This window comes from Lygodium microphyllum, chromosome 26 (genome assembly GCF_053477565.2).
Source record: "Lygodium microphyllum isolate KBCC chromosome 26, Lygodium_microphyllum_v1.1.10, whole genome shotgun sequence".
NCBI lineage: Eukaryota > Viridiplantae > Streptophyta > Polypodiopsida > Schizaeales > Lygodiaceae > Lygodium > Lygodium microphyllum.
The window spans coordinates 71,436,716-71,462,983 of record NC_141160.1 but is presented as its reverse complement, the minus strand read 5'-3'; the positions used below and the strand labels follow the sequence as shown (position 1 = coordinate 71,462,983).

Genomic DNA, 26,268 nt, shown 5'->3' with positions numbered 1-26,268 from the left:
TAAAAAAGGAGGTGAGGAGGGGAGGCTTTAATGAAAAAAGGGAAGGGGAAGAGAAAATGAGATATTACACGTGAGAGAGAAGAAGGAAGGGGGTTTTTGATTAAAGAAAAGAGGTTTGGAAAAGGATGTAGGTTTGGGAAGCCCTCTAGAGGTTCGGGGCTTTCCGAACCTATAGCTATAATAATATAGTAATAAGATGTGTTCAAATTCTCTCTCTTCTTCTTATTATTTTCTCTCTCCCATTTTCTTATCTCTGTCTCTGTCTCCCCTCTCTCCTCTTTTTTTCTTTTTTCTTTTCCTCTCTCTCTCTCTCTCTCTATAATTCTCTTTCTCTTTGTTCCCTCCCTCTCCTCTTCTTTCTTCTTTGCTCTTTGTATATTTCTCTCTCTCTCTATTTTAATTAAACAAAAAGTTTACATTAAAAAGTTTAATCTGAGAGAGAGAAAACCTAGGCCCTACGCATGAGAGGGGGAGGGGGAGAAGAAAAATGTTCAATTAAAAAAAGACTATTTTATTTCCTCTTTCTCCCCCTTCTCTCTTCGTCTTCTTCTTTTTATCCTTCATCTTCTTCTTCTTCTCTCTCTCTCTTTTATTCTCTCTCCTTCTCAAAGTGTATGAAAAACTATGTTCGAAAAATTTTAAATTAAAAAAAACTTTTAAAATGTTTAATTAAAAAAGTTTAATCTAACTGAGAGAGAGAGAGAGAGAAACTTTTGATTTAAAAAGAAGTTTGATTTAATTAAAGGAGAGAGAGAGAGAGAGAGAGAGAAAACCTAAGCCCTACACATGAGAGAGAGGGGGGGAGGAGGGAGGAATTAAAAAAAAAAAAGGAAGTGGGTTTTAATTTTAAAAAAGGATGTGAGGCTTTAATGAAAAAAGGGAAGGGGAAGAGAAAATGAGATATTACACGTGAGAAAGAGAAGAAGGGAGGGGGTTTTTGATTAAAGAAAAGAGGTTTGGAAAAGGAGGTAGGTTCGGGAAGCCCTCTGGAGGTTCGGGGCTTTCCGAACCTATAGCTAAAAGCAAAGTTGCCGTGCTATTGCACGGCAACTTCGCTCAACAATCCATTTCTCATCTTTCTCTCTCCTCTTTTTCCTCTCTCTCTCTTCCCCTCCCCAAATTCTCTGTCTAATTTTCTCTCTCTCTCTCTCTCTCTTTGCCTTCTATTTTAGTTTATTTTTTTCCTCTCCTGATTCTCTCTCTCTCTCTCTCTCCTTTTTTTCTCTCCCCGCTTTTCTTCTCTCTCTCTCCTTTTATTCTCCCTCCTCTCTCCTCTCTTTTCCTTCTCTCTCCCTCTCCTCTTTTTTCCTTTTTTTTCTTCTTCTCTCTCTCTCTTTCTCTTCATTCTCTTTTTAAAAATTTTCTTTTCTCTCTCTCTCTCTCCTTTTCTTCTCTTTGCACTTTTCTTCTTTCTCTTTCTCTCTCTCTCTCTCTCCTCTTTTCCTTCTCTCTTTCTCCTCTATTTTTTATTCTCTCTCTCTTTTTAAATTTTATATTTTTTCTCTCTATAATTCTCTCTATATGTTCTCTCTCTCTTCTTCTTCTTCTTTCACTTTCTCCCCCCCCAGTCTCTCTTAAAGTATGTAAATTTTATCTTTTCCTTATATATAATTCTCTTTTTAAGTTTATATTCTCTCTCTTCTCTTCTCTCTCTCTCTCTCCGTTCCCTTTTCTTCTTCTCCCCTTTCTCCTAATTTTCCTTTTTTCCTTCTCTCACTCTCTTTTAAATTTTATATTTTTCTTCTCTCCTCTCTTTTAAATTTTATATTCTCTCTCTCTCTCTCTCTCTCTCTTTCTCTTCCCCCCTCTCTCCTTCTCTCTTCCATCCTCTCTCTCTCAAGAAATATTTAAATTTTAAGAAGACTTTTCTCTTTTCTCTTTTTTCCCATCTCTATTCCTTTTTTCCTCTCTCTTCTTCTTATTCTTATTCTTCTCTCTCTCTCCCCCCTCTCCTCTCCTTTCCTTCTCTCTCCTCTTTTTTCTTTTTTTTCTTCTCTCTTTAAATTGTTTTCTTTTCTTTTTCTTTTAAATTTTATCTTTCTTCTCTTTATAATTCTCTGTGTTCAAATTCTCTCTCTTCTTCTTATTATTTTCTCTCTCCCATTTTCTTATCTCTGTCTGTCTCCCCTCTCTCCTTTTTTTTCCTTTTTTCTTTTCCTCTTTCTCTCTCTCTCTCTATAATTCTCTCTCTTTGTTCCCTCCCTCTCCTCTTCTTTCTTCTTTGCTCTTTGTATATTTCTCTCTCTCCTTATTTTAATTAAAAAGAAAGATTCTTTTTTTTTCTTTTTCTTTTCTCTTTCTTTTAAATTTTAACTTTCCTTTCTCTATAATTCTTTCTCTTCTTCTTATTTTCTCTCTCATTTTCTTCTCTTTGTCTCTCTCCCCCTCTCTCCTCTCTTTTTCTTTTTTCTTTTCCTCTCTCTCTCTCTCTCTCTCTTAAATTTCATATTTTCTCTCTCTATAATTCTCTTTTTTTCTTTTAAATTTTATATTTCATCTCTCTATAGTTCTCTCACTGTGTTCAAATTCTTTCTCTTCTTATTTTCTCTCTCTCATTTTCTTCTCTGTGTCTCTCTCTCCCCCTCTCTCCTCTCTTTTTCTTTTTTCTTTTCTTCTCTCTCTCTCTCTCTCTCTTAAATTTTATATTTTCTCTCTCTATAATTCTCTTTCTCTCTGTTCCCCCACTCTCTCTCCCTCCCTCCACTCTTCTTTCTTTTTTGCACACACACACTCTCTCTCCTTATTTTAATTAAACAAAAAGTTTACATTAAAAAGTTTAATCTGAGAGAGAGAAAACCTAGGCCCTACGCATGAGAGAGAGGGGAAGGGGGAGAATAAAAATGTTTAATTAAAAAAAGACTATTCTCTTTTCTCTTTCTCCCCCTTCTCTCTTCGTCTTCTTTTTTTTATCCTTCTTCTTCTCTCTCCTTCTCAAAGTGTGTGAAAAACTATGTTGGAAAATTTTTAAAGTAAAAAAAACTTTTAAAATATTTAATTAAAAAGTTTAAATTAAAAAGTTTAATCTAATAGAGAGAGAGAGAGAGAGAGAGAGAGAGAGAGAGAGAGAGAGAGAGAGAGAGAACCTAAGCCCTACACATGAGAGAGAGGGGGGAGAAATTTAATTAAAAAATGAAGTGGGTTTTAATTTAAAAAAAGGAGGTGAGGAGGGGAGGCTTTAATGAAAAAAGGGAAGGGGAAGAGAAAATGAGATATTACATGTGAGAAAGAAAAGAAGGGAGGGGGTTTTTGATTAAAGAAAGGAGGTTTGGAAAAGGAGGTAGGTTCGGGAAGCCCTTTGGAGGTTCAGGGCTTTCCGAACCTATAGCTAAAATAATATAGTAATAAGATGAGGTATCCTTCTTCTAGAGGCAAAAACAAATTGGTTCATACAACACCATACATGTCGAAGTCATAAGTTGCCATATCTAAAAGGACTTATAAGTGTAAATTACTACTTTAATCTCCTATTCATATTTCCTTTGGTTTAGAAAAGAAATCAATTCTTGCAACTTTTGACTTTCCTTAAACCTATATATATGATCCATTTGAGACTTAGCCTAAGGACCTTAAGTCTTGAGTGAAGTAAGGCATATAGTGATGCATGTAGTTAGCAATGTTGCGCATGATGAAATTTTTTTACCCAACTAGTCAAAATAAGTGAAAGCTTTTAAACTTGTAGTTTTTTACTTCAACTTTTCTATAAAATGCCAAAAATTATAACTAAAATATTTGGCATCCATAACCTTGGTGTGATCAATATTTAAAATGATATTTTGGAATGCTACACTATACAAGTAGTCTAAAATGTTATTTGGTGAGCACTAAAGTGCAATAGTTCTCTAAAGCATAGTCTCAAGTATACCTTTTTATTAAAGCCTTATAAACGTAGTTATGACGCACTTAGATGTAATACTTGCATTAGTTAACCTCTCTTTGTGAGTACCAAACATTAACTTTGTGATGTACACCACTTAAAGTACATTTACATTGAGGATCACAAATTGGTATTTCCTATGAGTTCATGAGGTCAAATTTCATAAAGTATGACTAATGTAAATATGAATTGAAAATGATGACAACAATGCAATACACTACTGACACCTTGATATATGTGAAGCTTTAACAAAAGAGAATGTTGTGATGTGACAATACAATGGTACGAACCTTGGTATTTATTCAAAATTTAGGTTAGAGTAAATTTGTATGTGGGTTATAATAGACAAACATGGTTGGTGTGAAAGTTGGGTCTCAATAAGCTATAGCAATTAGAATGAAGTCATCAAGGCTATCCATGAGATTGCATTTAATTTTCCATGCATGTCAGTTGAAGCTATAGCAATTAGAATGAAGTCATCAAGGCTATCCGTGAGATTGCATTTAATTTTCCATGCACGTTAGTTGAAGGATCAAGGAAGAATCTAATTTCAAAGCTTATAAGGCCTAAATTTGATGGAATGCCCTATGTCATGTGAGAAGAAAGTCTGCTGGAATGCCTGTCATTTGTTTGGTTTGAGCCTCGGACTGTGTCAAAAATTATGTATGTTATGCATAACATTGTTAATAAGATATGCCATCTGATGGGACACGGAATCTTTTTAATTGTTCACAAGGCAAAATGTTGCAGTGGGATCACATGTTGAGTTGGTAATCAAGGGTGATGTAGGCCCTTGACATTCAACTAATACAAATGTAAAATTGCCTAAAAACAAGCACGGGAATTGTCAAATACTTGGCATCGCCAAAGTGAAAGAATTAAAGATGAGAGAGGGACTCGATGGCTCTATTCATTGTCCATGCTAATTTTCAAGTCACATTTCATAAGAAGGGCACGTTGCGATATCCACTCATAACAAGACATAGCGCTTTAACGCTACTCATGCTGCCATGCATGATGCGGGCTGATAATGCAAACCATGTGGAGGGTTTATAAGCTATGGCGAAACAGATGATGGAGAGCATTTGGGGTGTCCATTATTATTATAACCAACCTTTAACAAACCTTTCGGATAAAAGGGAGCAAGAAATGTTGGTCAGATTGGAGCCTCCCTGTCAAATGATCGATCGGGTACGGAGCTTTTTGCAGGAGGCAAAGGAATAATACAAGAAAGCGCTGGATCTCTCTTCTGCAATGCTGCATGCAGATGCCACACACAGACACACAGAGAGAGAGAGAGAGAGAGAGAGAGAGAGAGAGAGAGGGGCCTGGGCCCTGGCTCCTGGGGGGTTTTTCAAAGTTAAAACGTGAATACTTTGACGTTACAAAGGCATTGATTCGCGCGCGCGACATCACAAAGCTCACAAGCTCACCTGCAAGATTCATCGGAGTGGATTCCTTTGTAAATTATAAGTTTTGTGGGGGGAGAGAGCTCTGAGGCCCAGAGAGAGAGAGAGAGAGTGTGTGTGTGCGTGTGGTGGGGGGTGGGGGGGTGGAGGTGTGTGAGGAAAAAGGGCCAAGAAAAAAGCCTGCAGAAAGCTACTGCGTCATGCATTTTGCGCACTCAGTGTCACAGAGAGAGAGAGAGAGAGAGAGAGAGAGAGAGATTGCGTGATTCCTGGTTTGGTGATTGGAGGGGACCGGGGTTGCTCGAGTACTCGTGTGGGGGATCACGCCCCCCCACCCCACGCCATGCCGGCCATATATTTGCCGGCGCCATCCCAAGGTCGGGAGCCATTCCCAAAGAAGCAACCTGCAGGGCCAAAAAAGAAAGAAAGAAAGAAAGAAAAGAGAAACAGACTACCTCCACCCACATTGCCCCCAGTGCCGCCCCCGTCGTTCTCTCACCAGCCTATTTTAGACGCCTTCGTGACACGAGCTGGGCTCCCCTCGTTCCGCTTCCATGGCGCTGGCTGGCCTTGTCCCCTGCATCCTCTGTTTCCTGTGGTGTGCCGCTGTCGTCCCCACTGCCCTGGGTGCTCCCTCCTCTGACCTTGTCGACAGGCTGCCTGGCCAGCCCGACGTCAGCTTCAGGCAATATGCTGGCTATGTCACTGTCAATGAGACGGCTGGGCGCGCCCTCTTTTACTACTTCGTGGAGGCAGAAACCAATGGCAGCACCAAGCCTCTTACTCTGTGGCTCAATGGAGGTAGCTTTTTCCCTTCTTCAACAATTGTTAAAGAGAGAATGCTTGGTCGAATTCAAAGATTTTGTTTTGCCTTCCAATCAGAAACTTCTGTTCCTACAGTTATCATCCCTGTTGAATGACCGTAACTAATGCTTGCTATCCGCCAAGCAGTATCCTTTGAAGATCCAATGTGCTATAGTCTGACAAGCTAAGAGCGGCTTCCAAAGTCCCAGCTAAAAACTATCGTTTGACTGTTTCAAATTGAGTCATCCTCGAACCTCTATCACCTCATCAACGCCTTTTGTTAGTTGTGCCTCACATCTTGTGCATACAGTCATGGGAGAGCATTGGACTGTGGATAGGAAAATTCGAGTCTCTATTTTGATTTGCTAACAACCTAGTACGTGAAAATTCTGGGCATTCAGTCACTGTTCTTTCCAGAGGCCAGTAAGTTGCGATAAAAAGGGGCCGCAATGCAGATATCTGAATGTGGAGCTTCCTAACAACTTTGCTCGCAGAAAGGGAGAGGTTGTTTGGTGTCAATCTTTGATTGCTTATTGTTTTTGGTGTTGGTTTTGTTCAATTTTTGGAAAATTACTTAAATAATGAGTACTGAACAATCTGTACAGTGTCAACTTTTACCAGAGCTAGCTCATCCACTAATGGACATGGCCTATTTGTTATTATTGTGATTGCAACCCAGTGGTGCAGTCAGGAAAATTGTTATGAATTCGGTACAAGTGCAAGCCAGGAACACCTTATGCAATGCAGAATAATACTGCTTGATAAGCCTCAAACTCGAATGGATTATAACCCATACAGAACCAGCATGTATAAATACAAACTGATACAACCGCTGCTGTTGGAATAAATGCACTTCCAAAATCGAACTAACCAAGTCGTCTCGAAGGAAGATCGCCAGATAGAGAATAGGGGCCACTTGACTAATCCTTGAACCTGGACCAGTTGTTGGATCGGATCTGACTACATTTGGGAACACAAAAGCCTCCCCAAAAAACATCAGCAGCACTCATCTTCCTTCCCATTGTGCAGCCCCTGTTTGTAGCTCGTGGGGTTGCACCCAGAGTGATGCAGACAAGTGTTTAAGAACTTAGAAAGTGTCTTGAGAGCATGATTTAAGTTTAAAGCTGCTGTTAGTAGGTTAGGGTTTGATCTCCTCTTGTCTTTGTATTATTCCATCTCCTTTAACAGAGGCAAGATCTCTTTTGTAAAAGGGGTTAGGCTTGTATCTCTTTAATTGTCAAGAATTTGCTGACGATATGAGAAGAAAAGTTGTAGATATCTAGAAATGCTGCTAGACATGATTTTCACAAAATTTAGATATATGTAGAGTGGTTTTAATTTTAAGCCCTACTAAATTCTACTGCAGTAATCAGAAAGTGGCCAACTTGAATCCCAGTTCTTTTATGTCTGTATTTTGAAATCAGTCAATGAGATACATTGTATAGATAAATCTGGGATCTACAACTCTGCAGCTTTCAGTCAACCTGATTCTGAATATGAAGGAATATAGTCAAGCACAAAGTAAGCCTCTGAAAATGACTGCTAGACCTAAACCAAAAATTTCAGCCAAATTTCAAATGCACGTGTTCTTACTAAAGTCTAGACATATTTCATTGTAATTAATCTTTGTGTTATTAACCCACTTTTGGATCTTCAGAGCCCACTTGCATACCCATTTGATGGGTGGCGATACATTACTATGTGAAAGAGCATAGTGAAATTAGGAGCTACTATTTTAGGTTTTCTTAGTGGCCATAATTGGGTTCAGACAAATCTCTTTTTGCCTGTTGCGCAGTCAGGTTTAGGCTAAATCTCTTTATACCTACAGCAATGAAAGCATTCAGGCTACATGCTTATCTGCCCCAGCTTCCCATGCAGAGAGCTGCTGAAGCTAGGGTAAGGGGGAAGATAAATAAAAGCACAGCAGGTCCAAACACATAGCTGCTACTATCACAAGGGTATATTAGGTTTGGTGTATGGAGCCTACCTTTCCACTAGCCTATTGTGTTTTTTTTTTTTTTGGTTTGTGCTCCTTTTCAAAATGAACTAAGAGTCTTTCCAGTGCTTCATACTTAGCTAATATAGGAATCCAAATTTTTTCTCCAACTGTCTTTTTTTTTTGTTTGTGCTCCCTAAGATTCTTTCCAATGCTTCATACTTAGCTAGTATGTAGGAATCCAATTTTTTTCTCCAACCATGCAACACTCCTGCAAAGCATTTGAAATTTGATAGCAGCAATAGAAGAAGCACTAGAAAGATGAGTGACATCGTTGGGGGCCAAGTTTGGAGCCATAGTATTGGAGGTAGTGTATACGAATTCATTTCTGTTGTTTAACACTGTTCACCCTAGGGATATGGGGCTGCATTATGGATGGAAAGATGACAAGTATACATGGTTCAAATATAGCCAGCGTCATATGGATGCATTGTCACTACAATATGGTCTACATGCTGTCAATCTTTGCCTTTGTTTCTGACAGTTGAACCAAGTCTATGGGGATGGACCATACTAGGATAGAGATTATGAGCATTACATGGATGTACACATACAAATTGTAATGTGCTATGCTCTAGGCCAATTGCAAACTTCTTTGCATCAGGTTTGACTTGAGACTGGGAGATTCACTAAAAGCTATGAGAGGATAGGACGTGTTAAAGATGCCAACTATCATTGAAATAGAGGAGAATTACATGCACATGCCTTGCCCAGTATGAGATTCAAGGACAGCTCTCTGTTTTGTCCACTGATGGTGTTGTACCTCTACATCAAATCACTATTGTTTCTTGAACAGAGATGCTTAGGACTCCACGTTGTTGCACAGACTTACGCTGAGAGAGGACATCATAGATTTGTTAAGATCTCTCCACCATAACCTTAAGTAGTTGATCAGACTTGTCACTCCTTATCCTCAACAACACCATCTAAACCTCGAAGATACATGGATTTAGTTGATCAGGCAGTTTCTGATTCTACTGTGCAGGAAAGCATCAAGTCCTATGTTGAATTTTAAGGACAGTAGGAGAGCCATGAGCTCCCTTTTTAAAAGGTATTAATCAAGGATAGCTTGCAAGAGTGGTCTTGTTTTGTCCACATGACAATATATACCTTGGATCAGTTTTATTCACCTTTTGATCCCCTAGGTGTTAATATAACTTTCTTTCTTTCTGACATTCTTTTGTGGAATATTTATGTACTGTTTTCTTTTAGTAGTATAGTGTGAGCTTTTCAGCTCAATATGAAAGAAGTAAACTTGGTGACACTCGACAGTATGCTTAGCCATAATCCTCTTATAACTGAAAGTTACTAAATTCGCAGGTCCAGGATGCTCTTCACTGGGAGGTGGAGGATTTACGGAGTTAGGCCCGTTTTTCCCTAGAGTTGATGGAAGAACTTTAGTAAGAAATGACCAGTCCTGGAATAAAGGTAAAGGCTTTGTTTATGGTTTCATTTTCCTAAAAATCCGAATGTTTTTTCAAGTAATTGTCTCACCTCTGGACTATAAATTAACAGCTTAAACTTTGCTGAAACAGCCTCAAACCTTATATTTTTGGAATCTCCTGCTGGAGTTGGATGGTCTTACTCCAACACTAGCACAGATTACATGTCAACTGGAGATGCATCAACTGGTTAATACATGATCTCTCTCCTGTCTTGCATGTTTAATCTTCTCTTTCCGTGGGAGGTGGTAGTAATGGGAGTTTGAGCTTACCCTATTGCGGTGGGATCTAATAGCACTCATGCAGCCACTCCTTTTGAAAATTTTAGGTTCTTTGTTGAATGTGTTGTTGTTGTCCACAGCTGCAGATTCACTAGCATTTCTTCTGGGATGGTTTGGGAAGTTCCCTGAGTACAAAAGTAATGATTTCTATATAGCTGGAGAGAGTTATGCGGGTAATTTCTTTAAGTAAATGTTCTTTTGTTGTTTTGTTGCTCATCTTTTTTTGTTCTCGGTTATTATATCCGTAGATCACTTATCCTATGCCTTGTTAAAGCGCAGGCCATTATGTTCCGCAGCTTGCATCAAGTGTACTTGCATACAAGGGCTCTGATGGGTTTAGATTCAATCTCAAAGGAATAGCTGTGAGTCAATTATCAGCTCGTCTTGACAAGCTGTTTGCAAATGTTTTCCCTTTCTGATCATAGTGTTAATTGATGTGCAAGTTTCTCTTCAAAGTGCTGACATTTGTCTCTCTTGCAGATAGGCAATCCACTCTTGAGACTTGATGTTGATACCTCGGCAACTTATGACTACTTGTGGTCTCATGGAGTCATTTCGGACACTGTTTATGAGGATATTAATACCTTTTGTAAATTTGAATATTATACTTTGGGGCCTGAGACACACAATGTCACAGATTCCTGTACAAATGCCCTTATGCAGGCCGATGATGAACTTGGTAATTACACTAATAATTATGATATCACCCTGGATGTTTGTGAGACTTCTCTTGTCCATCAAGAACTGCGGCTTAGAAAGACGGTATGGGTCAGTTGTGATTATTTTAATTAATAGTGGTAGTACTAGTATAACAATTCTTATAATAACTGTTTGACTAATGAAGTCAAGGTAGAGGGAGATTTTATTTGTTTTTAGCAGAATTACACAACTTTATGCCATGTTAATAAATACAGTTGTTAAGTTTGCACATTTGCACTAAAATGTTTATTAATAACCATGCTTTATGCAGATGGCTCAAATGAGCAATGGAGTTGACATATGCATCACAAATGAACGAAACTCGTACCTGAATTTGCCAGAAGTTCAGCATGCACTACATGCAAATGTCACAAAACTACCTTATCCATGGTCCATGTGCAGTGGGTATGAATGCTTACTGAAAACATGCATTGTTCTGTATATCTTGTCATTCTGCCCACATAGTCAGTTGATGCAAAGTTCAAAAAGCATCAATAATGCTTCTGTTTGCATAGAGGTCAGAAGCACTTGTTAGAGCTTTTTCTTCTGTGCACACCTGGCTGCTCTGAGGTTATCTCAGAGGACACTTAAAAGCTTGGCATGTTTTCTATTCATTTCATTATAGATACATTTCATTTTGTACTTGGTTGCGCATCAGATATTAGTGTAGTAAGTTTCTGCAAACAGTGCTTCTGAGAAAGGACTAACAACAAGCAGGTGAAAATCCGCTTGATCTGAAAAATGCGTATAATTTTGTGGTCTCATTGTGTTTGATGTCAGAAGTTTGTCATTGGAATTTGCTATTGTTGGTGCCCTGGCTACAGCGTGCATTCACATCTAGCATCAGTGAATCAGGTTTTTGTTGTCATATGTTCATCTACAGCTCACGAGTCTGCAACATGCATCACACCACATGAGGTTTTCATTGCTGTGGGTACATAGCTTGGAGGCTTCAGAAATGCCTAAGGGATTTTGATGTCATACAGGGTGATGTTGTGGCCAGAATTTTTTGACTGCACCCTCAAGCATCTTTTGTTAAGTTTGACTAATCCGATGTTGCTGAACAAGGTGGTGTGAGGGACAAATTCTTGATTGTCACGTTGAAGTCTGATGTGGATCTAACAAATCTTTTAAGCATATGAATGACTTATCCCCTTGGTCTGAACAATGTTGAACAAAAATGCAAAATGCCAAGGGGCTACAAATTCTTTTGATTCTGGATATAAAAATAGGCATAGATGGTAAATTTTCAGACGTGGGTGTTAATCGAACAACATGCTAAATGCTTTTACAATCAATTGATTTCTGGATTGTCGTTTGGATGGCAGGGGTCTGTGATGATAAGTTGCCATGGGAATAAAGGAATGTTTTCTTGGACAATGATATTAGGGCTGAATGCCTTGATTGTGCTTGATTCTTAATTGGATTAATTAAAGAAGGATATTTTGCGCTGGTGGATCATCTCCAAGGTCATGCCATGCTTCAACCCGAGAGGGCACTACTTGATTCACGGGCTGAACTTCGAGTAGTGAAAATGCCAACCACAAAAAGTGTGTCTCACTCCTAGGTCGCTTGGGGTCAGTGGAGTTTTGGACACCCCTTTCCGAGTCCGTCGAAATGTTGTAGACTGCCGAGAAGTATGTGAAACTGCTGTAATAGATTGCACAACACAAAGAGGAAGAGAGTGGCTGCAAATAAAAGAAGAACACTGCAAAGAACTCGGAAGAATGCTCGGGAGATGGAATCCATATACCAAAACAAGAGATAGTACAACACAAGAGTGAGTCACTGGATGGGTAGGCACTAGCATCGGCTTCCTCTCTCCAACACGACTTGCAAGTAATTGACTATGTTGACGGAAATAATGATATCAGGTGACCAAGATTCGGTGGAAGTAAGTCAACTGACTGTATAATTAATGCCTAGCCCACAAATAAACACAGACTCACACGTAAATTGATTAATTTGCTAACACCCTCTCTCAGATCATGGGTGATCTTGTACAATACGATATACAATGGTAATAACTCATCACAGTACATATGATAATGACAATTAGAATAGGACCATGTATACCCAAGTATTGGGTGATCAAGCCACCATCAAGGTGTCTCGGGGAGAACTTGATGTCAATGTTCATTAAACCAATTGTTGCAAACATCAAAAAATCATAGTAGCTCTCTATGTTTGTCAACAATGCTTCTGTAGTAGCATATGTGACCATAGATTCCCTGCTTTCAATCAGATCGCGATAGAGCCCCTTTATGTGAGCTTGGACTTGGAACAAATCTCGCTCTGTTTCAAGAAACAATCCATCATGAACTTGGATATCAATCCTAGCTCCAAGATTTTAAAACTTGCTAGACTTTGGTTGATGCGGAAGGGAAGCCCCTCTTTGGGTTCTTTGCACCTATATACCTATATAGATGAGACCCAATTGTCTTACCTCACCACCCTCTCACACTTCCTCTTTGGCATTCAGCTTGTAGGGATGATTGCATCTCGGGCAGTAGAAAGCAACAGAGGGAGAGGCTGCCATACCCTTCCCCTTCTTGATAGAATATGAATCCTTTTGTGCCTCACGAGATGAGCCTCGAAAAGTGCAGATTGCATGTACTGAAGTTGATTGTGCACTTGTGTAACATGAAGTAGAAAAGATTGAATAGTATCCTTTGGCTTGAGCTTCATTTGCTAGAGCTAACCATAGAGGGTCACAGCTTGCATGGTCAATGGAGCCTCGCACAACATTTGTAACTTCTCCCACACCTTTGAAGTTGTCTTGCAAGAGGAAGTTGCTAGAAGGATCTCTTTAGAAATGCACTAGAGAAGCATATAATAAGCTTGCACATCATTTGTATCCCGAGTAAGACTTGCGTCCTTGTTGTCGTGGTCCCAATCATTTGGAAGAGGAGTTGGAATCTAGGGATACACAATAGTTCTTGAAACCATGTACCACATGCGCCTCTACACAAACCAAGCTTTTATGATGCCATTCCGGGTTAGGTAATCAGAACCATGAAGCTTATCATCAATAGAACAATAAGGAGGTGCCATTGGAGAGGATAAGAAGTGAAGATGAAGAAAAGAAGAGATGTAGAGAGAGAGTATATAGACAAAACACATCACAGATTACACTTGTTATGAGTTCACATGTAGTGTAGAGGACTACTGATCACAAAACGACTGCTGTAGAAGAGTAAAATCTGATCAAACACAGCCAGAAAGGGATCAATAATGAAGATTACAGCCCAAAGACGTGAAAATTCAATTGTCTTTTTTTTTTTTGCAAGTAAAATGTGATTGATTATATTACTCAAAAAAGTTGATTACAACAGAGTACTCATGCTCGACAGACTATCTGGAGCTGATGAAAGTCACAAATACATCATGTATACAAGCCTCTCAATGCGGTGTAGGGGGGATGGGGGCAAGAAGCCATGGAGGGGGGGTGTATCGCCATCTGGGGTTGCTTGCCTGCTTCACGAAAAACAGGACTTGGCTGTCCCAAGTGAGCATGAAATGACATCCAAGCTCCTGATGAGCCTTGGACTCGCCCTGCACTTGATCCCATTGGCTGCGGAGGGAGTGGATGATGGAGGTCCAGAGCTCTGCTAAGGTCGCCTGTTCTGAAAGTCTCTCTCCATCAAAAGCCTCCTGACACTGCGCTTTCTAGATATGCTACCCAGTAAGACTCCTTATGATCTCCCATACCTCAGAGCAGTCTGCTGTGGGCTCCAGTACCGGCGGATGGATAGAGCCTCCAAACTGACCACTGCGCACGACTCTGCCTCGATAATGAATATCGTATCCTGCATCCCGGCCTCATATAGAAGGTGACAGCCCTGGCTGACTGCCTGCCAACAGAAAGCTCCCCATGAGATACATCCAAGGGTGGGTGCTATACGGCGAAGGATGTGGCATGCTCCTCTCCATACGAGCTGCGCCGCCTCACACGATCGAAGGCAATGCTTTGGGGTTTCCAGAGGCTGTTGTGTGTAGCACTTACAACCACCCTCCTGCATTTGGGCAAGCCAACTTCTCACCGCCAAGCCTCCATGTGTCACTAGCCATAAGAAATACGATACCCTCCTTGGCCTCTAGCTATCCCATAGGCGGAGCTAGAAGGTTCGTCGAAAAGGCTCTATGATGCTGTGCTCCGCCCAGTGCCTGCTATGTGATGGTACCCAATCCATATTCTCTTGCATCAGTACGTGTCTGCCAATCCTACCAGTGTACTCTAGGAACCTTGGTGGCTTCTTGGCGACTACAATGGTCGACTATAGCTACTCTCCCGGATCCCACTCTAGCTCATCAAGTGGCCTGCCCTCCCAGATCCAGAGGCACCACTCCCTGAGCTTCGTCCAGAAGACAAAAGGGTCCAACCGCCATGTCTTCCCCTGTAGGTCAATCACCCGGATCCTCCTCCATGAAAGGACAACTATCCACTCATCTTGCTGCCCTCTGTCAAGAGCCAGATGCCCCCCTCCTGTACGGTGAAGAAAGTCCCAGGTGGAATGCTGCCCACTCTACCTGCTACCTGTAGAGGGATGCCTGTTGGTGAAACCCTAGCGGCCCATACCTCTTGCGGCTCTCATATTGTAGAACCAAGCCACTCCTGAGGTATTGCTGCGTCTATCTCCCTTCTCCTAAATATGCTCCTCTGTGGCAGTGTGATACTCGCTGCAACATCTTCTCATCCACCATCCTGTACACCTTCCGCCATGTCCTGATGGTATGAGTCGGGCCGGCCTCCCAACCAGCCCACTGGATGTGGGGGCGCTCGCCAATCTGTGACCTTTCCGATCTCTGACTTGGGGCTTCTAGACCACCGGTTGACGGTCTATCTCCTCCTGGCAGCCTGGGGGGCTTTGGATTAGGGCCTTACGGAGGCCTTGCCACACACGGAGCAAGCTGTGTAGGAAAGGTGATCTGGGCTGACGTGAAGATTCATCTCAGGGACGGCCTCCACTCATCGCTGAGCCTTGGTTTACAATCCTGAAGACCCTCTTGCAATAGGACCTTCCAGGTCTGTCCTCTTGGTGTGAGGCCGCGGACAACTAGCTTGCCCAGGAGGGCCATACTCTGATACTCTGGGTCTATGATCCCAAGCCCTCCCTCTGACCGATGCTGTATGATGGTTGCCCACGCCACCTTAGCCGTGGAATCCCTGGAACTGTCTGACCCGGACCAAAGGAAATTCTGCACTAGGTGGTGAAGCTGCACCACGCAGGATGAGGAGACACCAACACAAGGCGATGTACCAAGCCGTTGCTAGGAGGAACTGGCTAACCACTAGGGCCCGGCGTGCTAGTGAGAAGCGAGCCGTGCTTTAGTAGGTCAACTTGCTTCGAATAGAATCGACGATTGGAAGAAACTGTTGGGCGGGAGTGATGTCGAGTTCCACTTGGAACCCTAGGTAACAGACGGTCTACCCTCTGCTCACCCATCTAAATCCTAGGTGGATGCCCCACTCCGTGCTAGAGTCCGGGTCTGTGAGGAAACCAACCGACTTTCGCCAATTCATTTTCTCTCCCGCTACAGAATAGAACACCTCAAGAGCCAGCCTCACTCTCTCCAGTATCAACTCATCCTCCTCTATGTAGAGTGCTGTATCATCTGTATACTCTGAGTCTAGCAACTCAGTCTTCTCTCTCACTGGAAGCCGCGTAATCCGCTCACGTGACCTGAGGAAGCGAGACATCGCCTCTGCAAAGAGTAGGAATAGGTACGGGTCCAAGGGGCAGCCTTGCCAGACCGATCTCTCTAGCCGAAACTCCTCCCCTCACCTACCGCCTATGAGAACCTTGTTGGTGGCCGAACTGTAAAGTGCGGAGACCCCGCGAATCCAAGCTTGGGGGGAACCCAACCTCACCATGGTGTCCTCTAGGACATAAGATTTCTCGAAATCCAAGAGTAGTATGGCGAGTCTCTGCCCATTGTGCTGAGCCCACTCTGTTGTCTCAAAGAAAGTGAATACATTCTCTAGGATGCTCCTGTCCTGGACAAAGCCTGTCTGTGTGTAATGAGTGATGTCTGGAAGCACGGGGCGTAGTCGCCTTCCAATCATCTTTGCCTGTGCCTTATAGGCCACTGACAATAAAGTGATTGGTCTCCACTGGGAAAGCTCCAACCGGTCTCCCCCTTTGGGGAGAAGACTAATAAGGCTTGCCGAAAGACTCCTTGGGATCTGTCATGAAGTGAAAATCTCCTGGAAGACCATCAGTAAGAGGTCCTTCACCACCTCCCAGTACGTAGTAAAGAAGGCCTTAGAGAGACCATCCACTCTCGGGCATTTCTGCCCGTCTTGTGTGTGGAAAGCCTTCTCTAGTTCCTTCTCTGTGAAGGGGGCTAGGAGGGAGCATCCCATCTCCTCTGCGACGAGGGACGGGATGTGATCCCAGACTTGCTACCTGCATCGCTGTCCTCTGGCTGAGGTTGTCTCATGTTGGAAAAGGCGTCTATAATAGTCGGTGGCAATCTCCATCACCTCGTCTGGGCTAGAGCGAATCCTCCCATACTAATCCCGAAGACTGTGTATTTGCTCTCCTAAGGTGCGGGGCTGGTGTGCCCGAAAGAACTCCCTGCACATCGTGTTCCCCTTCCATGCCCAAAAGGCTGCCAAGGTACGGAATGAGAACTCCGAGCGCTTGTCCTCTAGGCCGGCGATGGTTGCTCGTGCGCGCACCTCTTGTGTGTGGAGGATGGGATCCCCTGGTGTCTCCTGTAGTAGTCTCTGCGTAGCTGCTAGGTTGCGCCGGAGTGCTCTCTTCTCCTCCCAGCATTGCTATCTGGCCTTTAGGGCTGCCTCCTGGCAGATATTGCTCGACGTGGCTAGGACCTTTGCAACCTCCTTTGGGATCTGGTCCCTCTTGCTCCACTCTCTCATCCAAATCTGCTCAATCTACCTCTTCACCTCCTCTCTCTTATAGATCGAGTTAGGGATCCGACAGGATCGTGTATCTAGGGAAGATATTGAGGGATCAAGTGTCAGGAAGACCGGACAGTGATCAGACAGAGTGGTGCTAGCCAATTGTCCTATCTGACCTCCGTGAGAGCATCCCCACCCTCCCACATAGAGTCTATCCAACTGCTCTAGCAGGACTCCGCCTAGCCGTCTGTATCCCCTCCAGAAATCCAACGACCTTTCCGTCCTGTGGAACGCTAGGTCTCTCCAAGCATTGCGAGCTCCTACTGCCAGTAGGAAGATCTCCCATGCCTCTTGCTTCTCCCCAGCCATTGGTAGTTTCTGCCTCTATCCTACTGGTCCTCTAAAGCCTCCAGGTTGTTGAAGTCTCCTTCAACAATCTAGGAGTCCACCTCTGGGAGTGCTGCTGCAATCTCCACCTAGAACCTGCTGCATGCCTTGACCTCAGTGGGAGCATAGATATTGAGGACTCTGATGCATGAGTCCCCAATATCCAACCTGACCCATAGAACCCTCCCTGCCACAATTGCCCCATGATCCCGTATGTAGGCGGTAAGGCTCGGGCCAATAGAGGTGCATACACCTCCACTCCTGTCGTGGGCACCGATGGCATATTCCTAGTAGGTGTATGACCTGCTTGGAGAACCTTCCCTACCCGATGGGCTTGGTTGGGGGTGAGTTTGTGCTCCTGCAGAAGTAGAATGTCTATCCGTCCTGTAAGGGCCAGTTGCAACTCCTGCCGAACAATCAACTTCTTGGAACCATGTGCGCCACTGTAGTGGAGACTATTCACATTCCAAGATGCCAGGTGCAAGCTCATGGGGAAACCTGTGATTGACTGAACAGGCATCTGTTCGGTGTGGAAGCTGCTGATGAGGATGAAGAACTATGGGGCATACAAGTACACTTTGCCATAGGCTTGGATGGCGAATTCCAGTCCCCCATGGTGGCCCTCGGGCACGAACCATGGGGATGATAGATGCTCCAGGTGGTACTACCAATGCATCTATCAGCCATGCTGAGAGTTGTGACTTTGTATATTGGTAGAAACGGGCCGCCTGTGCTAGGGACCACTTGATCATGTCCATCGGAGCTCTCCATTGTGGAGGGGCACGAAAGATAATGCTCAAGTGTGGGACCTCGGCACCAGCCCATCAGTTAATGTCCATCATGTAACCTGGCCACTGCTGTGCAAATAGTGCTAGTCCTTTTTCTCCCATCCACTGGGAGATGTGGTCCGCCACCTAACTCTTCACCTCCTCCTCTATCTATCATCGTCCAATCCCTTGAGTGAGAGGACTGAAGGAAAAAGGCATGGTAGTAGATGGACCTTGCCTCTCCTTGACTTACGCACCACGAAGATCCCCACCTCTGGAGGTAGTGGGAACTCTCCACGCTTTGCAACTCTCAAGTAAGACCACGGGCCACTGCGGAAGAACTTTTGTGGTAACAACTGTGCCCGTCTCGGGAAGGCGTGACAGGCGGCAGGGGCAGATGAGCTGGTGGTTGTGTGGGGGGGGGGGGCAGGATTGCTAGTGCGAGGAGGATGTAGGCGTGTGTGGCTCATCACCTCCTGTGGGAGGGGGGGTGGGTCTAGGAGGGATCACCTTTACTAGGTGTGGATCAGGGGGGTGCTCGGGAGGGGAGGTGGTGGGGGGGGGAGAGGAATGAGGGATGGTTGGTTGGTTAGAGGCGTGTGACGAGTGTGGGGGAGGGCTAGTTCCCTTGGAAGGGGGGGCCCGTGGACCAAGGTTAGTTGGGGATTCATGGGAGGTGGGGAGGGGGGTGGGTGTGGGGGCTGTGGGATCTGAGGTGAGGTAGTTTGTGGCACGGGCGGCGGATGTGGGGGACTGTGGTCCTGCTAGGTGGGGCGGGCTGTGGAGTGCTCTACCGGGGGGGTGTTGCTTGCCCTCCTGATCTCTGTTGACGAGGTTGTGTCTGAGGAGCTGACCTTGGCCCCCCTAGCAGTCTCCCTTTGTGTTGTCTTTGGACCCGTGTGAAGCCGTCATCGTCCACTTGCGGGCCTGTCGGCAGTTATCGCCTTGGCTCCGAAATGCGTGCAATCTGTTGCTTGATGTCCAATGTCGTGGTAGTGCAGACACTGACCTGGTTGCCCAGTCACGATGACCTGCTACCCAAAGGAGTGACATCTTGCCTCAATCTCTAGGAACTTGGGTATACTCTTTGTGTCTTTCATTGCCACTTGTACCTTTGGGACTCCTGCAACTGTCACTGCATCCGCAAAGGAGGCAGGAAGAACTGCGCCGAAGAGCCGTCCAAAGTCTTCCACTAACTGGCGGTACTCTACTGCCAGTCTGGGGAAAAGTAAGGTGACTGGATGTTTGAGAAATCTGTTGTGGAGTGCAAATGTCTCTACTGTGAAATCGCTATACCAGGGAACCATGTGAATGACCCCCTTCGTGGAGGCATAGGGTGAGCTCTCCACTAACTCACGAGCTACGTTCGTAGAGGTGAGTCAAACCATGAAGATCCCTTGGCCCATGAGGACCACCTCCACGATCTACGCTGTGCCAATGCGCGGCGTGGAGTGGAGCCAATCCCGCAGTTGGGCCCTCGATGGGGAGTGTCCAATGACCTGACCAAAGATTGCTGTTTCTTTCAACTCCAGCTCTGTGGCACGGACGGCTAAGAGCTGTTCCTTAGAGAGGATGATGCGCAAGGTATTTGACTGGAGGGCACTCGCAGAATGCGCCGACATCTGACCAGAGGTTTCAATTGCACGTCCTTGTTGGGAACCTACTTATCACGTTGCTGTGCTACCGGGGGTGGCGGGGTTGCTGCAGGGGGGGGGAGGGGAATTGCTGTTTTCAAAACGGTTGTGTGACCTCTTGGCCGGGCCTCAAGGTGGAGACGGCGGGGGCAGCGCGTGGGGAAGGACAATGGCTAGGGGGTTGGTAAGGGAACAGGCGGGGGGGGGCAGCGGGCGGCCAGGGGGGGAAAAGCGGAGCGCAGGTGGGGCAGGTGGGGGGCGCAGGGCAGGGGGCCGCATTGCCGGGGGGAGGGGGGACTGGCACAGGGCTGGGGGGGGAGTTGTCTAGCCTGCAAGAGCAATAAATGCAGAAAATGCAGATGCTGATTAGGAAAACACAGACTACCTGAGCATTAAATGCAGCCATACAGGAATAAAGTAATGCAGAAATTGAAAATGCAGGCTGCTTTAGTTAAAATGCAGGCAACAGAAGGCTGGAAACAGGCTAAGTTTGGTTATGAACGGGTTGCCTGAGCAGCAGTAGACAGGGAAAGATGAGCAACAGCAGTAGAGAGTGTTGGCAGACCTGCAGCAGCAGAAAACACCACCTTAGGACTGAACATGGACGTCTGGTATCATGTTAGAAGTGGGTGCAGTGATGGAAGTGTGTGAAACTGTTGTAACAGAGTGCACGACACAAAGGGGAAGAGAGCGACTGCAAATAAAACTAGACATTGCAAAGAACTCAGAAGCATGCTTGGGAAATGGAATCCATACACCAAAACAATAGATAGTACAAGACAACAGTGAGTCACCGGTTCAGCACCGGCACTAGCTCCCTCTCTCCAATGGGACTTGCAAGTAACTGAGTTTGTTGACGATGAGCATTAGGAGGAAGAAAGTTGGCCAGCTGATAAAGGCACCATAAAATCAGGTCAGCCAGAGATGATGACACCAGGTGGCCAAAATCTGGTGCAAATAAATCAACTAATAGTGACGTCATGTTTCGAGGCTGGCTGCTCTAATGGTTGTTCAGGACACTCTTGGGAAAGAACCACTTTGGTAGCTTGTGATGGCAATGCACGTTGCCTCCTCAAAGAGAGGGAAAGGCTGCCTTCCCAGAGCTGGAATTCCAAAAAGAGTCCTTGGTCCACTTTTTAGGTTTTTGCCAGATACTAACATTCAATTTGTTGTAGGGAATAGAGCTATAGGTCTCAATCCATGTTTCAAGGATAGACTGCTGCACTCATTATCAGAGTTTTGAGGATATTCATCTTGAACTTTTAAGAGTGCCTTTCACTCGAGGAGCAGATGATGTAGCCCTAGTGTGGAGCTCCTTGATCATTCTCCTTTCTTCAGGACACATGAAAGGTCTACGCATTTTTGGGACCCTAATTTGGGGCAAGCCAACTCATTTGGGGATTGGATTTGATTTCTTAAACTTCTGGACAAATGGTGATCCGCAAGCTTACCTGGCTAAGAGTTGGTGCCAGCAGGCCATTTGCCGTGATTGGTCCATTCTAGATTCTTATTACTTCCAGAAAATCTGGGTTTGCAATTTCTCTGGGCTGCAAATTCTGTTAGCAGTACTCTTGTAGTTAAGAGGGGCAGTAAATCACGTTTGCAGTTACGTGTGAAAGCATTTCTTAGACGTATGATTAGAGATCCAGGGTTGCTCTGGATAAGAGGGAGAGGATTGTAGGTCCTCACCAAAACTGGGGCTTGGTGATCCTAGCCTGATGTTAGATCAGCAGGGTGTTTATGTAGACTGCAATGTTGAGTCTATCAACAGGGTCATTCCTAAAAGATGCCTTCACAAAAGACTGCAATTCCTTGCTCAATCATGCAAGGAATCTCCTCTGCTTATCATGGTTACATGTGCAGATGTTTTAGCCAAAATTTTTGTTAAGCACCCAAAGGCCAGTTTTGAATACAACTTTAATGTCCACACTATTTTTTTCCTTAATAGCACTCTGTTATAAGTTATTTTACTTTTTCCATTGTTATTTGAGCTGTTGGCTGCCTTATTTTTCTTGATGTGGAGGTGGGAAAAAAGGGGAAGTTAGCTTGTGACTAGCTCTCAAGACGTTCATGTTTTTAATGTTGAACTTGTGGGCATCCAAATTCCCTCCATCTATCTATGTTTTTACAATCTCCAAAGTACAAAGATGTCTACATTTTGGACTAGGTTGACGATTTTCTTGGTAACAGAACCTTTGGCTGTGAAGTAATCTTGTCCATGAAACAGGAAATGCATTCAGCTGTGAAACCTGACATTTTCTATGTTGACTTTCAGGCTTGTTGATTACAACTTGGATGATGCACGTACCAGTATGGTTCCCTTGCTAAAAAATCTTTACACAAATGGTCTTCGCATTTGGGCATTCAGGTATCAACCTTGCTCATGATTTTTTATTTGACATCCAAAATTCTGCACAGCTTTAAGCTACAGAAGCATTAGTAGTTGCAATCTGTTTCAGAACTTGAAAAGGGACTTGTCTTGACCTTTAGAGATTGTGTTGCTTACTTGTGGTAGTTGTTTCAACATCAAATATATTCTCAGGAAAATTGGAAGACGTCACACTCTTAGTGCCGGATGATCTCCCTTGGTAGATGCATCTTCTGCACCACAAGTGATGAATTATGAGACTCCTACTCATCTCTTGATTTCCTGTCCAATGGCTAGACAGGCCAGATAGAGAAGTAGAAGCTCAAAAATTGCACACATAAGAATGAGAGCTCTATTCATTTGTACAGATTATATACATAGGGTGTTCGAGGATTAATGTTTTGGGAAGTGGGCTCCATGATTTCTGCTGGTGTTGTCCTGAGGGAGGTGACTGTTCCGTGAATGAAGATCATCCTTTTGGCACACTTCAATTTTTTTTCTTAACATGGTAGTCTTGTGGTGTCTTGCCAACCTTGACAAGGCTTGGTTGGCCAAAAGGCCCTTTGCAAAGACTTCTATTTCTTTGATTCAAAATCCTTCATGGAGAGAGTCACTTTTACTTGCCAGGGTATTGAGTATAAGGGAGGGGTCTTTGTGAAGGAGGTACAGAAGGCTATAGATTGGGATAGTCCGTATTACCTAATTGGTTCATTGTCCTTACCTTAAAACTCAGGAGGGAGGGGGTGCTCAGGCAAATAGAAAATCCCTACCATGTGACAAATCCAAACTTCACAAAAATTACTATGTTAGATTTCTGGAATGAATGAAATGTTTTGAAGTGCCTGTTTGACAGAAGGTTTTCTCTGTAGAAAGAAAACATGTTATAGTAGAGCCTACTACAATCTTAATACATTCAAACAATTGTAAGCTTTTAAGAAATCCGAAGCTAAAGAAACTTTGCTATTTACACCATATGCATCTGCTATATTCCAGTGGGGATCAAGACTCCGTTGTTCCCTTAATTGGAACACGAACCTTAATTCGTGAAGTTGCAGAAGATCTCCGGCTACCCACCTCTGTACCCTACAGTGCTTGGTATCAGGATGGCCAGGTATGTCCTATAATATTTGCATTCCAGTTTCAGAGTGGTTTTGTTGACCTGGGTTTTCTAACAAAATTTGAAATTGCATGACAGGTGGGAGGGTGGACAATTGCCTATGGAAACTTAACTTATGCAACAGTCCGAGGAGCAGCCCACATGGTTCCTTACTCGCAACCTAGCCGTGCATTGTTGCTGTTCAGAATTTTTCTATCTGGCAGTTCTTTACCATCACAGTAAGACCCTGCAGCTAGGACAGCTGCTGTGCACACACGTCACACAGTTCAATATGTAAACACCAGAAGGCTTAGATCAAGAATTGTGTGATCTCAGAATAGGCATCTGCATAAGGGGCACAACAACATGTAAGATTTTACCAAAACTCGTAAGATCACCAGGACTTGTGGCCAAGCAGCAGTTTGCTCTACATACAAGGTGATTTAAGCAATCGAAACTCTATCATGTCATACCATTTAAAACTCCAGTATACAAGTACCAGAACTCATGCTAACACTAAAACTATAGAGACCGAGTGAAGGAGCTGATGCTCTCTCTCTCTCTCTCTCTCTCTCTCTCAAAAATGGATCACAAGCACTTAATTCAATTCAACGTGATGTCCAACAGAGGATTCTAAAGTCAGAAAAGACGTACAGATCTTTCTAGGATGCTCTTTTGCCCAAACGAAAGGCCTTAAAAGGATTTTCTTCAACCCACCAATTGAACCTCCGATTAAAGGAGTTTCTGTTAAAAAGGAAAGTGTCAGGACACTCTTAGGGCTAGTGTACATTGCTCAGACTGCATAATGAAAAACCGACCTTCGTGAGCATTTAGTCCAATCATGTGCTATCTACATACAATGCTTCGCATTTGGACTGCCACGTTTGAATCGACAACCGACAAAATTGAGCCGTACGAATACATGATCCTCAAACTTGAGCAAGACAAATCCCTCATCCCTTACCTTATACCTTATGATGCAAATACGTGATGCTTCATTCTCAAACTCGAGCAATACCGATCTATCATGCGTTATCTGATGAGTATCTACAAAGATGAAACAGTTGATACCAAACTTGGAAGATTGGGTCATTCTACTTGCTGGCAAGCAATGCACACAATCTATGATAACACAGTCATGGGTAGTTGGTTAAGAAGCAAGCATGCGACAATAAAGCGGGAACAATCTCGCCCCGCCCAATTCTCTGCAACCTTGCAGGAAGGGGAGCACACAACCCATGCAAGAACCCTCAACTTTAATCAATCAACAAACGGTCTCAAATTTCAGAGGGGCCAAAGTCTTTGAAGATTAAATTCTCATCCACGGTACCCATTTGAAAACTTTAGAATCTGCAGTTTTCTGCAGCATGAGAGGATCATGAGAAGAATTACCAGTACGGGCACGGAGAGACTCGGGAGGGATCATGGAAGGCAATGAAACAGTCCTCCTTATCATTAGGTTCCATGCTGCGGCAACAAGGCTTGAGACATGACAACGTTTGCCCAGCGTTAAGCTCACGATTAATTACACTCTCGGACTTTGGAAATTTTTAATAGAGCACCAACCGACATAGAATGGTGTTGGTGGACTCTTGTCATTGGACCATTTCACCACTTAAAACTTCTTAAGAGGTACATTGTGTTTAGGTCTTGTTATTGTTGAGAATGGGGCTCATCCCCCTCATCCTAGCTTTGATTGGTGACACATTGTTGTGTAGAATTGAGGTCGCCAAATTCATCTCTATTGCATCAATGTCAAGGTGCCTTTTAGCTATCAGCATGCTGTTCATCATTGTTGGAGCTTAAAATCCCTTTGAATTTTCATCTTCATTAAAAAGTAAGAAATAAAACTTTAGTTTTTAAACTTTTGCAATAAATTGACTTAACACTATATCTCAAGTTTGCTTGAACCTTGAAAAACCTAACAAAAGCTTCAAGAAATAAAAAAGGGTTTTTTTCTTGAAGGGCGAGTTTTGGTTAGATTTATTTTTTATAATCTCTCTCTCTCTCTCTCTCAATTGAACACTTGTACACAAACACACATATATATCGTCTCTTTCTCTTTTCTAATTGATCGAAACGTATGATCATAGCAAGGGAAAGGTGAGTCTTTGAAAAATTGTATGTGACTCTTTGTGTGTGCATGTATGTGTGTGTTTGTGTCCTTTTCTCTCTCTTTTTTTAAGAGATTAAAAAAAAAAACATGAAATGAAATGATATTTTAATGATTCAACATGTGTATGCAATGTGTATATACTCTAAAAATATACACAAATGCATGTACACTAAAAAGAGAGAGTTGAATTTTGTTCTTTATTGAATATGTGGGATAGAATAATAATTTTAATGGTTGAATACATTCATGTAATATATTCATGTTTTAAATCCATATGCAAAGATAAACTATAAAAACACATGAACAATACATGCACATACAAATGTATGTATGTATGTTCATTCACATGTAAAAAATATTTAAAAAAAAAGAGAGTAAAGGAGAGAGAATGTATACACATAATAAATATGTATTTACAAACATATACATATGTATATATGTCATACATACATACATACATACATGCATACATACATGCATACATATATATATATATATATATATATATATATATATATATATATATA

The 26,268-nt window shown here is 43.2% G+C and overlaps 1 protein-coding gene across 1 annotated transcript; it reads left to right on the top strand.

Annotated features, from left to right (window-relative positions):
* The first annotated feature begins 5,148 nt into the window (after window positions 1-5,148).
* Window positions 5,149-24,196, top strand: LOC148013393 (serine carboxypeptidase-like 42). Its single transcript, XM_087667534.1, has 10 exons — window positions 5,149-6,084; window positions 9,404-9,511; window positions 9,619-9,714; window positions 9,887-9,979; window positions 10,086-10,168; window positions 10,287-10,568; window positions 10,777-10,910; window positions 22,437-22,529; window positions 23,523-23,640; window positions 23,725-24,196. Exons 1-10 carry the CDS (start codon window positions 5,838-5,840, stop codon window positions 23,866-23,868), a joined length of 1,398 nt encoding a protein of 465 aa, XP_087523660.1. The 5' UTR covers window positions 5,149-5,837; the 3' UTR covers window positions 23,869-24,196.
* The last annotated feature ends 2,072 nt before the right edge of the window (window positions 24,197-26,268 follow it).

Coding starts and splice junctions, on each gene's coding strand:
- LOC148013393 (XM_087667534.1), top strand. CDS start 5,838: ATGGCGCTGGCTGGCCTTGTCCCCTGCATCCTCTGTTTCCTGTGGTGT. Junction 9,512..9,618: donor TGACCAGTCCTGGAATAAAG/GTAAAGGCTTTG, acceptor TTGCTGAAACAG/CCTCAAACCTTATATTTTTG. Junction 22,530..23,522: donor CTTCGCATTTGGGCATTCAG/GTATCAACCTTG, acceptor GCTATATTCCAG/TGGGGATCAAGACTCCGTTG.